Source organism: Neodiprion virginianus, chromosome 2 (genome assembly GCF_021901495.1).
Source record: "Neodiprion virginianus isolate iyNeoVirg1 chromosome 2, iyNeoVirg1.1, whole genome shotgun sequence".
Taxonomy (NCBI): domain Eukaryota; kingdom Metazoa; phylum Arthropoda; class Insecta; order Hymenoptera; family Diprionidae; genus Neodiprion; species Neodiprion virginianus.
In genome coordinates this window covers 18,421,026-18,437,189 of record NC_060878.1, presented here as the reverse complement: position 1 = coordinate 18,437,189, position 16,164 = coordinate 18,421,026, and the positions used below count along the sequence as shown (strand labels likewise).

At 40.4% G+C, this 16,164-nt stretch overlaps 1 protein-coding gene across 1 annotated transcript; it reads left to right on the top strand.

Annotated features, from left to right (window-relative positions):
* Window positions 1–11,874: 11,874 nt before the first annotated feature.
* On the top strand, window positions 11,875–13,888 carry LOC124298008 (uncharacterized). The gene is made up of 2 exons (XM_046749525.1): window positions 11,875–12,354; window positions 12,474–13,888. The coding sequence occupies exons 1-2, from the start codon at window positions 12,019–12,021 to the stop codon at window positions 12,498–12,500; spliced, it is 363 nt and encodes a 120-aa protein (XP_046605481.1). The 5' UTR covers window positions 11,875–12,018; the 3' UTR covers window positions 12,501–13,888.
* Window positions 13,889–16,164: the final 2,276 nt, after the last annotated feature.

Below are 16,164 nucleotides of genomic sequence, written 5' to 3'. Positions count from 1 at the left end.
CTCATGCATCGGTCCGGATCAGGTAAACAATAATGGCGGCGATCTAACCACACAGTATTTTACTAAAGTTGACAGGCAATCCGGGATCGACGTTTGGGTCTCTGTCGTTTACTCAAAAGACAAGAAAATGGTGAATTGTTGTTTGCCCGACTGTCGGAGCGGATGTCTAGGAGATGACGAAACAATCTCCTTGTTTTGTGCTCCCAAGGATTCTGTTATACTTCAAAAGTGGTCCAGTGCTGTGAAAAAATTTGGCGTCGATCTTGAATTCAATTATTTTATTTGCGAAAAGCACTTCAACTATGGCGTACCTAATTTATGTCAGGCGACAGTTGATGATGCTCTAATAAATTGTAAGTTTTCGATTCCATGTGATTTGCATAAGGAAGAAGTCATTGCAAAGTGTCTACGTTACTATACAGTCATGAAAATGCATCAATGAACTAAAACAAAAAGTCGGGAAATGGTAAAGACTAGTAGGGTCAAAAAGAAGCAAGCCAAACCATACTCTAAGTAAAAAAGCTACGTTAAATTTTTGATATACTTTAATATAATGTGACGTAGTATTTCGTACCTCGTCACATGGTTTAATTATCGCACTTCCCTACGTACGGAATATCGCTAAAAATAACGAAAGCACGACTGAGGCCAATACTCCAAAACAAACGACTAGTTATCTTTAAGTGAAACTCTCTTTATTAAGCTAATTCTATTCTATTTTCTAATTTTGTAACGCTCTACGAGAACCATCTACGAGACTTCCGCTTCAAGATACCAGGACACTGCCTGACAGGGGTCACGTACCTGCTCAACACCGACCACCACCGACTACAGACGAACGAATACCGCTGAAACCACTCCTGATGGATGCCTATCTAAGTTGTGAACAGGGTCGTGCGTGATGCACAAGCAGTACGTCCAACTATTTAAGACTTATCGGCCAGGAGCCTAACCACGAATCAATGCTTCTACCGCTCGGATGCATCGCCCGACGGCGTACAGGGCTGTGCGTCAAAAACACAACAAAGCCTTCCGTCGACGATACTTATCAGACTGGAGTTGAACCGACCATGACATCTACTAAGTCGTTGTCTATCAAATAGAGGACGGTTTTCTCTTAATGAACCGTCCTATCGAAGGGCTGTGATGTGGAATAGGCTAGACTATGCTGACCACGTGGATCTGGTGGATATAGTGTGGGGATCCGCGTCGAGGGCAATCACCACCAGATCGTTCCGACATGAGGGCTCCGATGAGCGAGGGCCGGAATACAGCGCCAACGAAATAGCTACAACGGGGGGTACCAGTAAAGCAAGGGGAGTAGTACAGCAGGGCCGGTTCTGCGTCCAAACACCTTCTTTACCGACCGAGCCGCTCCGCGCAGCCCAGACTCAAACCCTTTGACGTGAACATCAACCACCTCACATTCCTTTCCCACCTTATCAACCACCTCACATTCCTTTCCCACCTTATCAACCACGTGACATTCCAAAATTAATGGTTCCGAGAATTGTTTGTCCCAACGTCGCACCGAAATCCTTTGACCGCATACCGCTCGCCGTCGAAACGAACGCATTGTTTTGTCTAACCACCTTATCAACCACGTGACATTCCAAAATTAATGGTTCCGAGAATTTGCTGATGTGTAACATGAACCACCCCACATTCCTTTCCCACGGTAGGACTGCTGATGTGTAACATCAACCACCTCACATTCCTTTCCCACCTTATCAACCACCTCACATTCCTTTCCCACCTTATCAGCCCCGTAACATTCCAAAATTAATAGTTCCGAGAATTGTTTGTCCCAACGTCGCACCGGAATCCTTTGACCGCGTGCCGCTCACCGTCAAGTCGAAACTTGTCAGGTGCGCGCGCATACGTATTTGATATCAGTCCCGTGACATTCCTTACCCTCCATCAAATTATGTGGTGGGGGAACGTTATAAAAGCGAAAAGTGAAAAGTTCGTCGTCAGTCTGAAGCTGTTCTTGCAAATGAGAAGTGCTCTGGAACAACGTGAGTTGAAGAAACGATTAGAACTGCTCCTCAAGAATATCAGAGAAGTAAAACATCTCCTGAAAATCAGATCCGACCTCAATCGACTTACAAGAGATTTTGAGCACCTACAACTGGACCGTAACGACAATGGACTTCTCAAAACTGAACGAAATCGCGCGGCTGGAGACGTTTCTGCCGTTGAAAAAAGTTTCGGATCTTGAAACCTACTTCGAATACAGAGTCAGCGGTGTTCGTCGAGTCAAAACGAAATTTGGAGACAAAATCGTTCTGGACTTAGATGACGCTTTTACGATTTTTCTGCCCAACCGACTGAACAAAGCCCTCCACGAAAACGAAGATTTGTACCAGAAGGTGACAGCAGCCAGTAAGGAGATACGGTTGCATATACGCTATCTTGGCGGACCCTACAGTCAACTCGAATTTGTATACGTATAATATTCAAACAATGTTCTGTGTAAGTCTTACGTTTAATAAACAAAAAAAGATTGAAATTATGAATATTTTTTCATTTATCCATCCTGTATACCTTTAATCCTACGTACGTTTTGTATCTAGAATTAAGTCTCAAAATCTAAGAAAATGTCCGAACATCACTAAGCGACGACGGAGGGTTTCGAGCTGCAACTCTACGATGAGTATTTGGACGGGTTCAGACCGGAGTGCAAGGTCGACCGATAGCCGCGGTACAGAGCCTGCGGTGTTGGGTTACTATCGCTCTTGGAATGCAAAACTCGGTTTGAGTACAGCTCGGTCAAGGATGGAGAGCAAGGTCGAATCTTACATAAGCTTCTGAAAAAAATTCTCTCTTAAGAGCTAAGGTGAAGGTATAAAATTATTTCATGAATATTCTTTAAGAGTTTTATTGAGTACAATTTTTAGAGTACGGTTGACAATTACTTCACAAAAAAAATAGTACAATAATTCTATTCAACAGTGTCATGACCAGGGTGATATATTCGCCAGGAATGCGGGACCGTTCTTGTAGACGCTTCTGCGCAGTAACACAAATCGTACAGCCTCGCCATCCGGACAGTACGATGATTTTGTAGCCAATTCTGGAGTATGCAAACGTTTCGTGCTGCACAGATTGCGTTGGGTATGGTGTGAAGGTCGCATCTCAGAGCTGAAGTTTTTTGCAGGGTTTCAAGCGACGGGCAGTCAAAGTCCAACATATCGATGATTTCAACTTTCGGAACGATTTTGAGCAACCAATCTCGTTTTTCTTCTCCTTTTACGTACACGGTTTGAGCTTTGCACAGCCTGTCTTGAATGGTCAGCTCAACTTCCTCAAAAGGTACGGTTCCACAGCTCCAACGTAAGCCGTGAAAATCGCGTTCTAACCAAGAATTTTGGCTTTTATATTTGACGTCCAGTAAATTCCATTTGTAAGGTGGTTTGAAGAAAAACACTGAAGGAGATGCTTCCGAGTAGATTGAAATTACAGCCAATTCTTTTAACGTGAAGGTGTTGTTGAGAGGTCTACGAAAGCCTTGTATGTCAACGATGAGCTCCATCTTTGAACTGTGCGAGATGGTGGAAACGGGTCAGCTTTTATACCAACTTTTTCACCCCACCACTGAGCGGGTTGTATTCGACAATACGATCGTGAACGATCAAGCAGTACGCCGATGTTTCAGCGGGAAAGTTGGCTTTAGCTTCAAATTCAAGACGGATGTCGACGGGTCCGTACTTCAAAGATTCGTTTTGTTTCGAACAGTCGATAACGAACAAGGGGACGTCTCGAAGGAATTCACTCTTTGTCAGCAACGGCTCGGGGTTCTTGTCGTAGTAGGTAGCTTGGAAGTTTGCGTACATCTCGTACAGGAGCGCGTAGAGATTACGACTCATGTTGAGGTTCAGGTTACCGTACGGATAAGATTGAGAGTTTAAGAATAGCTTGACGTCCGTGATATTGCAATGATCGAAATGACTTGCGTTCTTGCCGGTCTTGTTCTTTCTACTTGTTTGGAAACTCAAAATGACGTACCGAGGTTTTTCAAGCTGAGTGGAAGTTTTCACAGTCCAAACGTGTTTCGATGTCGTGGGAAGTAAGGGATATTCGTACAATTCCCAACTGCGGAAGCTCATCGAAACAGGCGGATCTCTCTGAATGAAATTTAGTAGGTCAACTTTTTTCTGATCCGCGAGTTTCAAATACGGTATTAGCCATTCCACTGCATTGATCGTGATTTTGAATTCCTCCTCCTGAGTCTGCACGATTGCGTTGACGTCAGTTTTTGATCTCGTCAAAATTAACTCATGTTTAGCGTTGACAACGATCTTGCGGTAGTCTTCGGCGAAACCCAATATCATGCTGAGCGGTATCAGTACGTCAAAGTTACCATCGGCATCGGTTAATTTTTTCTTCTCTTCTACATCGAGCCATCCAGCGTTCTCCATCAGCCAAGTCTGACCAGGGTGCAGGGAAGCGTAACCCTTCATGAGACTTGTCAAGCCAACGTTCTTGCTTCTATCAACCTCAACTGCGTTAATTTCGTAGCGAATTTCTTCAAACAGATGACAGATGGCGTTGTTTACGAGCTGTGTGTTCACAGTAGCTGTACCATCAGGTTTGAGGAGTCGTCCGTGGATATGTACCGAACTTTTGCTGGGTAATATGCATAAATCCTGATGCTGAACGGTGATTCGAATTTAAAGACGACTGGTGTTTGAATGTTCAAGATTTCCTCCTCCATGGCACGTAGCAGATGATAAAAAAGCAAAATCGGATTTTTATTTGTCGGAAATTCCTCTTCCAAAAGGTGTCAGTTTCAGACCCAGAGCTATCAGGAACTCCACGTTTCGAGGTGTTAGCGGTTCGGGAATCGAACGACGACTGACTTGATCGGGGCATGTCGACTTACTGATATACCTACTCTTTGACAGTCTGTTATATACGATTCCCATCGTTTATTGCGATTTGATGTGTAGTCTCACAGTGATAACTTCTCCACGAAAATTAACCAGGTCTCCGTCTTGATCCACTAACCGGAGCTGAACGTGATCTATGGTCTTGACGGTGATCGGAAGATAAATGACGTGCGACGGTACTTCCACGATCTTATATCCTGGTGGGACGGTCGGGAAAAACTCGTGAATAGTGTGTACTTTGTGTCCATTGACGTAGGCGCCCGTTGTAATGCTACACTCGACTCGCAACGCGTTGACCTTGAGTATAGTTACAGGCACGTCCGATTCGTGAGTTTTGTCAACCTCCAGTACACGTGGTGTAAATCCCAAAAGTTGAGCAATGGAATCATTCGGCTCAAAGTTAACCGTGTGGTTGCATGTGATTTCGCTGCGTAATGTATTATTGTTGGGTTTGATGGCGAGCCTGATGTCTGTATTTCTTAGCACGTTTTGAAGATACTTCTCTATGTCCTCGATCTCGTAGCTGCCGGTAGGTATGGTGATCACTTTGTCAGCTACGTAAATTTTATTGTGACCGACATCAACGTTGGGAATCGAATTAAAGGTTAACAGCTCTACCAAGCCAAGAGCATAACTTTTATCACGAGCAAGTTCGATCGGTGGGAAATATTGTGCCTCGAGTATCGAAGAGGTTCCCGAAATCGTTAACGTTAACGAATCATCCATGACTGCGAGTGGTGGACTGACTTTGACGAATCACGCACCATGTTTATATAGCTCTCCGCTTAGAAATTTCAGACACAAGTGTCCGCATTCAAATGTATCGTAATCCTGGTACCTCTCATGATTGTATTTGACGCTACCAACGCCGAGGTATTTTATGAGGTCCGAGGGTGGTTGAAGGTTGCCGAAACTGTCAAAGTAATCGATATTATTGTCGCGTTTCTTGTACGCAACCCAGTGTGTTCCCGGACCGTCTTTGTCGTCAAGGTTGATTATAGCTGACTCGTTTTTTCGTGGACCGTTTTCGGGCATTTCGTTTCGCATGTAAACACCGCGGAAATGTGGAACCCTCAAGATTTTTGCATATTTCAACAAGTCCCAGTCAGTCAACGCTCGACGTGGTAGCATCGCATCTAGTTTTTTGAAAGATGGAGACCAAGACCTGTTTTGTACGGTTTCATGTGAAGCCCTTTGCCCAACGCGATAGCTTCCATAGTTTTGTTGTGTCTTTTGCTTTCCTCCAATTCTCGTTTAGCCGCGCTCGCATCGTTCACAGCTTTTGCTATACCGGCCGCACCACCGGCTAACGCACCCGTAGCGCTGAGACCGGCAAAAATAGGAATCAGAAACGGTAGAAAACCACCGACTTTTGAAGGTACCGGTAGGACGCGAGGTGTTCGCACTTTACCACCCGCTTTTTTAACGGCGTTCTCAGCTCCCTTCAGCGCAGATTCGATAGCTACTTTTGCATCGTTGCTTGGAACCATAGAACGTTTTGCGGCATTTACAATTTTTCTCAAGGTCACATTTTTTGACTTTCGCATTCCCATTCCGAGTTTTGATTTTACTTTCATTGTATTAGCTACTGCCCAAGCGGCTGCCTTCTCACCCAAATTTGCGTCCTTTGCGAGAACCCGTTTCCAAGCTTTCTCAGCCAACACCCTATCAGCCTCGTTTCTAACCTCAAGGTTCTCACGATTTTTCGAATACGCTATATCGTGTTCCTTACACGCTGCATCGAGAGGATTGATACCGGAATCGCCTCTCGCGAGTCTTTTCGTCAACTTCGTACCGGGACCGCAGTATTGGTAACCGGGAACATGCAACTCGATCGGAAGTTTGTTGATGATTCTATTCACCAGACCCTTGCCACGATGTTGCCGCCTGCTGCTGCTTCGTTTACCTCTGTACGCGATCATGTTCGTGCGTTGACTGAAGAAAAGTGCTTTAAAACGGGGTATTTATAGCAAATCCGATCAGTCATGTCCGAGATGCGATTTGAGAAACAACCTACCAAGCTTCCCGTGATGAATTTTGACAAACTTTCGGAGCAAAATGTCGAAAAGCACAAACGCCACGGTGAATTACTCCCGAACAGTGTACGTGCGATATTCTGTGGACCGTCGAATTGTGGTAAAACTAACGCGTTGCTCACACTTATAACCCATCCCAACGGACTCAGATTTGAAAATATCTACATCTACTCGAAATCTCTCAACCAACCTAAATACCGATTGTTGAAGCAATTGCTGGACCATGTTGAGAGTACGGAGTATTTTGCGTTTACCGAGCGTGAGCAAGTGATTCCACCGGAAGAAGCACGGCCCAACTCAATAATCATATTTGACGATGTAGCGTGCGAGAAGCAGGACAATATTAGAGCCTACTTTTGCATGGGTAGACATCACGACGTTGACTGTTTCTATCTCTGTCAGACGTACGCGCGTATTCCCAAACATCTCGTGCGCGACAACGTAAACTTACTCGTGTTATTCAAACAAGACGATATGAACCTGAGACACGTATACAACGATCATGTGAACACCGATATGTCTTACACAGAGTTTAAAAGTGTGTGCTCTGCATGCTGGAACGGTGAGAAGTACGGGTTTCTGGTGATCGACAAAGACAGTGAGCTCAACGAAGGACGATACAGGAGGGGATTCGATTCTTTTGTTAGCCTGGAAAAGGAATAAAATTTACCGTTTTCGAGCGAGAGACGCAGTAGCGTTGCAGACTCAGTTGCGTCAACATGCAGAGCTCTGAAATTTCCAAGCAAAAAGATGTCCTACATCAGATCGCTCAAGCAAGTGCTGCGATCCGTCGAAAACACAGATTGCTCAAGTCGGGCAGGGAATCTACGACTCAGAAATTGAGTGACGTTTTCAAACCAGTAGTGACTCCGTTGCAAGAACTGGTGAATGTTACAAAAGACACCAAACCTGTCAAACAAGAGGTGGAAGAAATTAAAGAAGAAATAAAGGAGATGAAAAATGAAACGAAAAATGAAACTGTCTCGGAAATGGACGATTCCTTTGCTTCGGCGGGGGATGAAACAGTCGTAGAAACACCGGTCGAGGACGAGTATTTTGCACTGATGAGAGATGCGAAGACAAAAGGCGAATTGGACAACGTGTACGGTGTACGCAACCTCTCAAACGGACCGATGATCGGTGATTCGTTGATATCTTTTGAGAATGACTACGTTCGTATTGGCGACACGCGTTACCCGAAAACGAAGGGTTTGCTGGAACTTTTGTTCAAAAAGAAGCCCGACGGTTCTTCTGTGAGCGCCGGAGATCGGGAAAATTTTAAAAACATAATCCTCGCAACGAACGCGCATAAGAAGTATTACTCATCCGACGGGGCTGTTCGAAACGATAACAGTTACAAATTTAGAAATGTCATTGCCGAATTGATGGATTATTCTCCGTCACCTCGCCGAAAGGGTAAAGGTCTACTTCCGCAAGCTATGATCACTCGACAAGGTGTTGAAACGGAATACGTCTTCTGGGATGATCCAAACGAGTTGGTGGAGCGTCTTCGTTTACTCCTGGCATCTCAGGCAGCGGGAAATCCGAGTCACAATAACGAAATAATCTCCATTATCGAAGAGCTACGCGAAGCAGGAATCATTTATTAAGCAGCTCCCGTCATTTTTGCATTCATTACCGAGATGAGCGTCGACGTGTTTGGACGTCAGCTGAATAAAAACACGACCGCGAGCACTCGCGGTCCTCCGGGTGTCGGGTTTCAAATAACAGCGGACGGGCATTACGATATACGGAACAAGAGACTGTGCAACGTCGCGGATCCCGCAGAGCCGAACAATGCTGTAACTTTAAAAACCTTGAGACGAAAATTCGGCGTGCTGCAAAAACGAATCGACAACCTCGATCAAATGATCAAAGCTTTGGAGATCACCACGGAGAAAGCCTTGGATACCTTCTACACAGACTTTAAAACAGGCAGAGACTTATCGATTCGAAACGCGGAAATCATTTCCAAATTGGACACCAGACTAATAGCGTTGGAATATGAACGAGGAAAAGCAAGCACTGGTGACGGAACTGCATAAGCCTGCACGCCGGAATTACCCGCGTCGACGTGTAGACGTGCGCGGCATCGACGAGACCTGGCAGGCGGATCTTGTTGATATGACGTCGTACGCTGGACAAAACAAAGGCTACAAGTACATGCTCACAGTCATTGATATCTTTTCAAAGTATGCGTGGGCTGTACCGATAAAGAGCAAGTCTGGAGACGATGTTACGAAGGCAATGGAATCTGTGCTTGTCCAAGGACGGGTACCGAAAAATTTACACGTCGACAGAGGAACGGAATTTTACAACTCGAAATTCGAATCGCTTATGACACGCTACGGAATCAAACTTTACTCCACGTACAGTAATTTGAAGGCTTCGATCTGTGAACGTTTCAATCGCACGCTGAAAGGTAAAATGTGGACACGGTTCAGCATGCAAGGAAGCTACAAGTGGCTCGATATCTTATCCGATTTGGTTTCGGCTTACAACAACGTCAAACACCGAACCATAAGAATGAAACCGTCGGATGTCACCGTTGCAAACGAGAGGCTGTTGTTACGTCAGGCGTACGGAGGGCTTCGAGCGATACCTACCGTATCGACAAAGTTCAAATCCGGCGACAAAGTTCGAATCAGCAAATTCAAAAATGTCTTCGAGAAAGGTTACACTCCCAATTGGACGACCGAAATATTCACGATAAGTCGAGTGGAAAATACTCATCCTGTGACGTACAAGCTCAAAGACTACCGAGATCAACCCATCGCTGGTGGTTTCTACGAACAAGAGCTCCTCAAGGTTAAGCATCCGGATATCTATCTGGTGGAGAAGGTGCTCAAGAAGCGTGGAAGAAAAATATACGTTAAATGGTTAGGTTTTGACAATACACACAACAGTTGGATAAACGAATCGGACATGTAACATTTTAATAAATGAATTTTTTTGTAAAAACGTATGTCCCTCTTTATTTTATATCCGACACACAACAAGTATGCGTCTTTTTTAGACAATCGACATGGTACAGTTATAAATTACAAAGCTTAGGCTTGTAGCCCCACGGAAGCGTGTCGGTTGTATTTTGAAACACGATCCGCTTGTCGTCATTCCAGCTCAGTGCTACTTTCTGCTGTTCTACGGTGTACACCTCGTGCTTTCGACTCATGATCAAATGCTGATTTGAGGATAGATTTTCACGTTTCAACGCACAGTCCAAATAATCGTTAAAGGTTATTTTTCTTAACGCTGATCCTCTGACACCTTTGGCACGTTTAGTGTCTGTCTCATCTTCCATCACTCGGAATGCGTACAGTTTAGCTCGTAACCCTACAAATTCGAGCATGATTTTGCCGTTGTTCTCGTCTTTCATCAAACCGAGAACTTTTTTGTTTGCTCGAGGCATTCCGTAAGCGTTGTCGAGCGGATAATCCGACGTGTCAAATTTGTGTAAGTCCGCCTTCATGTGTTCGTAAATGTCGGGGACGGTAAAATTGTAAATTAAACTATCAGTATCTGTGTACATTAATTTTGCTAAGTTGCCGAATTTCTGTTTGATATAATTATAATGAAAATCATAGATATATGTTTTGGCTAGATCCATAATGGAGAAACCTGCATACAATGGTTTATTCAATTTAACTTTCATCTTACTCATCTCAACGATAATTATATCTTTGTCGAAAACGGTGCAGCTGTGAAAATTAGGCTTGGCTATGGTAGCTCTCGCACCGTACCGTCCATCCCATTTCGTGATCAACCTGACATCTCTGTACTTTCGCACGTTTTCCATAGTTTTGCCAAAAACTGCGTTGTTCATTAGCTTGTAAAAATTTTTCTCAAATTCGTTGTCAGATTTTTTTCGCAAATCGGTATTTAAATCTATATATTTTTTCAGCCACGGAGTTTGCTTGAATTTCAGAACTCTATGAATTTTAAGTAATTTGTAACGATATTACATGCGAGTCACATAGAATATAAAGTAATTCGTATGTACGCGCCTTAAGCACATACAACGTTTCAAAATAAAGGGCAAACGCTTAACTCTAGGTGTCACGTCGGTCAAGATCACCTATCCGGTGAAATAAGTGTAACTCTCTCTCTCTGCGAGCCGGGGTCGAAGCGAACGGTCGATATAAAGTCTAGTCCTGTCATATTCACATTCTTATAATTTCGTTAACATTTGGGAAAACAAAACAAGTAAAAAAAAAAAAAAGGGGAAACAAAAAAAAAAAAAAAAAAATTGAGACGACGATTCATACAAGAAGTGTAACCCAACGCAATCCCAATCTTTCGGAGCCTGTGAGCCTAAAGAACAAATCCAAATATCTGATCGACGAACGACCACGCAGTATAATCGGTGAAGACCGATTCTATAAAAGGAATATCAAAGAACTTCAACATCCATGATCATCTACGGAGCCGTTAGGCCACCTCTCTTCATCAGAGATATTCCGAGCTAAGTCATCTTTTCATTACTGATTTGTAGGTGGATTGTGCCACAAATCTGTAATAGCCTTCTTAAGTCAGTATTTTATATCTTCGTCTGTTAACTTTATTGTAATCTCACCATAATTTAGAGTCCTTTGTCAGTAGATTCATTCTTTCACTAGAATCATTTTTAAATTTGAAGCATAAAGGAAAAGAGAGCCAGTCTTTCGTTAATATGGTACAAAAATTTTACCAGAATAATTATATACAAAACGTCGGTAATCGCATTGAGTAATTTTAACGTGTGAATGAAAGAGTGAATGAGATTTTCTATGATTGCCTGTTCTTTTAAAAGGTTATACCAAAACTCAATAAATCTGTGTTCTACATTGTTTCCTCCTGATTTAATGTATTTTGTTTATTGAATATATCTAGATTTCTAATATAACATAAAATCAAAACGTATCGGTTGAACCTCAAAAAAAAAAAAAAACCGTTACAAATGGCGCCCGAACATAAAGTTTAGACATAAAGAAAGTAAACATAGGATTAAATTTGAAACTTCGTCGTTGAATGTTTGTATGATTGACCTTAGGTAGTAATTGTAAGAAACATATATTACGCGATAAATAGAAATATAAGAATTTCAAAAGTACATGGCACCAACGATTAAAAGAACACCTGTTAAAACTAGGTCAAGGATCACAAATAAACCAAGGAGGTCAGAACCTGACATATCAAAAGCAGGCAATAGTCAAATACGAAATAATACAGGCGAGATGGAGGGAGAACTGGAGCGTTTGAAGGAGGAAATGGCGAGTTTCGCGGGTTTACGAAATGCGATTGAACAGCTACAGGCACAACAAGCAACTAACGCACAGCTGGCAAACGAAGTCGCATTGTTGAAGCTCCAGAACGAACAACAAAGACAGGCTCTTCAACAGATACAGAATCCAGTTCAACAACCAGTTACCAATAACGATCAAATATCGGTGAGTGAGTTAATAGTAAGTTTGCAACGAAGTCACATTGATGCCAAAGCTCCCGAGTTTACAGATGAAGAAGTTATAAATCCTATTGAATATTTGGAAAATTTGGAAAATTATTTCAGGTTAAAATGTGTGAAGGAAGAGTGTAAATTGTCGATAGTCGAAAGTAAATTATCAGGTAGAGCAAAAATATGGTGGGAAGCGAGTAAAGAAACTATCAACACGTATAATGATTTTAAAGAAGCCTTTAAAAATAAATTTTATTCCATTCCAATCCAAGTTAAAGTCAAAACAAAGTGGAGTTCAAGAAGGTATAATCAACAGGATGGTTCACTTCAAACATATTTTTTTAAACAGCTTAAGGAAGCAAAATACCTATTACCGAAACTAGACCAGTTCGAAATAAACTATACCATTATCCAACAATTACCATATAAAATTCGTGATACTCTAGCAACTGTGAATATGGCGGATACAAAAATAATAGAACAAGCTTTATCGCAATTAGATGTAAATTATGAAGAAAGAAACAATAATAAACACAAATATCAAAATCAAAGTAACAACAATCAAGTGAATAATGTAAACAACATGCAAATTCAACATAAACAACAGCAACAGATAAATAATACAAGTAGGCAACAAAATTATCCAAATGCTGCAAACAACTTTTATCAAAATCCTCAATTTGGTACAAACTTATCACCATGGCAATATCAACCGCAAGTTCAAGCATCAACAAGCAACCAAATGAATTTACCAAACGTCAATTATCCACCACCTTATTTCTCAGGAACCAATAATCAGATACAGTCATTACAAACTCAAATGCAAACTAACACCAATAATTTACAAACCAGTCCAAATAGAAATTTAAACTAATAAACAGCTCGATGTGTATAAGTCCGACATCGAGTTGGGATTATGCAAATTTAGTTGAGGACTTAATGCACGAAATTGGTAATGCTGAAGAAAAAATTGAAAGAGTAAAACAAAACTTATCGAATGGTCCAAATGTAGTAATAAATGTGTTAAATTATCGAATGGTAGCTTTATTTGATTCAGGAAGCCAAGTAACATGTATGTCTGAAAAAGTATATAAATCTCTCAAAGGTAATCATAGTTTAAATGAACTACCAGTTACAAATGTAGTAGTTTTACCAGCAATTGGGAAAAAGCCCACAGCGGTTAAGCGACAAATTTTGGTTGATGTTCATATGGGATCGCAGAAAATCACAACAGCTTTTTTAATTATACCGCATCTGTCTAGTAGTGTGATTTTTGGTAACGATTGGCTTGATATTAATAAAGTAGTTTTAGATTACGGTCAGAAAACAATTAGTATTAAAGGTAAAGTAATAGCTCCACCACTTTTCTCATACGACCGGGAACCTGCGGAAAGGTTGAGCTCATTTGCACAAAACGCGAAAATATATATCAAAATTTTAAGAACTGAAGATTCAGAAAAAGAACATGAAAAAATAGGTAAAGAAATATTTAAAAAGAATTCAAAGAAAGAGAATAATAATGAAGAAAATAAAAATGATGATGAAGATATAAAAACAGTTTTTGAAAATATCACAACTAAAGATCCTGAATGTAATAATGATGATAAAATGTCAGAAACACATGAAAATGTGATGCAAATTGACAATGAATCTGATTGTGTAGAAGAGAATAAAATTGATGAAGAAACAGAAATAAATCTAAAATATATCTTTGTAGAAAATGATGAAATTGATAAAAATATTTTAGTAGATAAGGAAAATATATGTGTAGCAATAAGTGAATTTGATAAAATTGCATCGGTAGATCAAAGAGATAATCCGAGAAATAATGAATTAGAAAATCTAAATTTGATGTGTGTAAAAAATAATATAAAATGTAATGAATCTGTATTTCAAAATGTAAACGAACATGAACAAAATAACGCAGAAACAATAGAATCACAAGACCATAATTTTTACAAAAAGAATTTAGTTTGCCAGAAAACAGTAGAATCGGAAGATCACAATTTTTTTAAAGATAAATTGGATGAAAATATCGAATCAATTTTAATAGAACAAATTCAAGTAACAAGATCTCAAACAAATGATCAAAACTTTTTCGAATCTGTCCGGTCGATCGCGAATAATCTTATGGGTACAAGTGAAGAGCAAAAAGTTGAGCTGGAAAAATTGCTAATTAAATATGAAAAACTATTTTCAGAGAAAGCCGGATGTACAAACATTTATGAACACTCTATCAAATTACTAAAAGACAAGCCAATCGTTAAAAAATCATACCCGGTACCATTTAAACTTAGAGAAGCAGTAGATGCAGAGATAAAGAAAATGCTTCAAGCAGGAATTATAGAAAGATCAAATAGTCAATACTGCAATCCATTGCGAATAGTACAAAAGAGGGAGAATGGAGTGAGGTTATGTTTAGATGCCAGATATATAAATGACATAATTGAGTCTGATAACGAATGTCCACCACCAATAAATGAATTATTAAGAAAATATCATGGTGTAAAATACATGACATCTACTGATCTAACACATGGATATTGGCAAATCCCGCTAGAGAGAAATTCACGTCAATATACAGCTTTTTTACACGGTGGCACTTTATACCACTTTTGCAGAATTCCATTTGGTCTCAAGACGGCAGGAAGTGGATTCATACGTGCCCTAAATATGGCATTAGGTAATGAATTTACCTCCTTTCTGACTTGTTATATAGATGATCTTTTAATAACCTCAACTGATTTTGATTCTCATATGAAACACCTAAGCCTAATATTTGATCGTTTAATGAAACACAATTTTACACTTCGTCTAAATAAGTCACTTTTTTGTAAGAAGTCAATCGCATTTCTCGGATACGTTATAACACCTGAGGGAGTTAGTCCCAACCCAGACAAAATCAAGGTGATTAGAGAATTTCCAGTACCAACAAGTAAATTGATTTTACAACGATTTTTAGGAGCGTGTAACTTTTACCGGCAGTTTAGCATAAAATATTCGAACTATGTCACGCCCTTGAGAGATTTATTAACAGACAATACACCGTTTAGATGGACAGAGAAACATACGAAAGCATTTAAAGAGATAAAGGAAAGTTTTATAAACTGTGTAACCCTTAATCACTATTTACCTGGCGTCATATGTAGAGTACAAACAGACGCAAGCGATCTTGGAATAAGTGCGATTTTGTACCAAATTGATGAGGAAGATAACCATAAAATTATTTCACTTATAAGTAAATGTTTGTCGAAAGCAGAATTAAATTACACAACTACGGAAAAGGAATTACTGGCAATAATGTATGCATTAGATAAATTTAGAATTTGGTTAATTGGAAGTCCATTTGAAATAATAACAGATCATAAAGCATTAACTTTTATAAATACAGCACCGTTTTTAAGTCCACGATTATCACGATGGGTTGTAATCTTACAACAGTACACATTCACAGTCAAGCATTGCAAAGGAAAAGATAATGTGGTGGCAGATTTTTTCAGCCGAAATATCAACGGGAAACAAAGTACAAACGAACGTAACAAGTTACTAATAGCAAAAATAAACCAACTGCTAGTAGATAATGTAGAACTCGAACTAAACAAAATCGCATCTCAAACTATTAAAATGAATCCAACGTTGATAAGAAACCTGAAAAATTTAAAACAATTGCAAATAAAAGATGAGGAATTGAAAAATATCATAAATAAATGCAATACAGATTCATCTGATGGTTGTTACAAAGTACATGAAGACTTGTTGTTTTATAAAAGTAAATTCGATCAAAATTGGCGAGTAGTAATCCCAC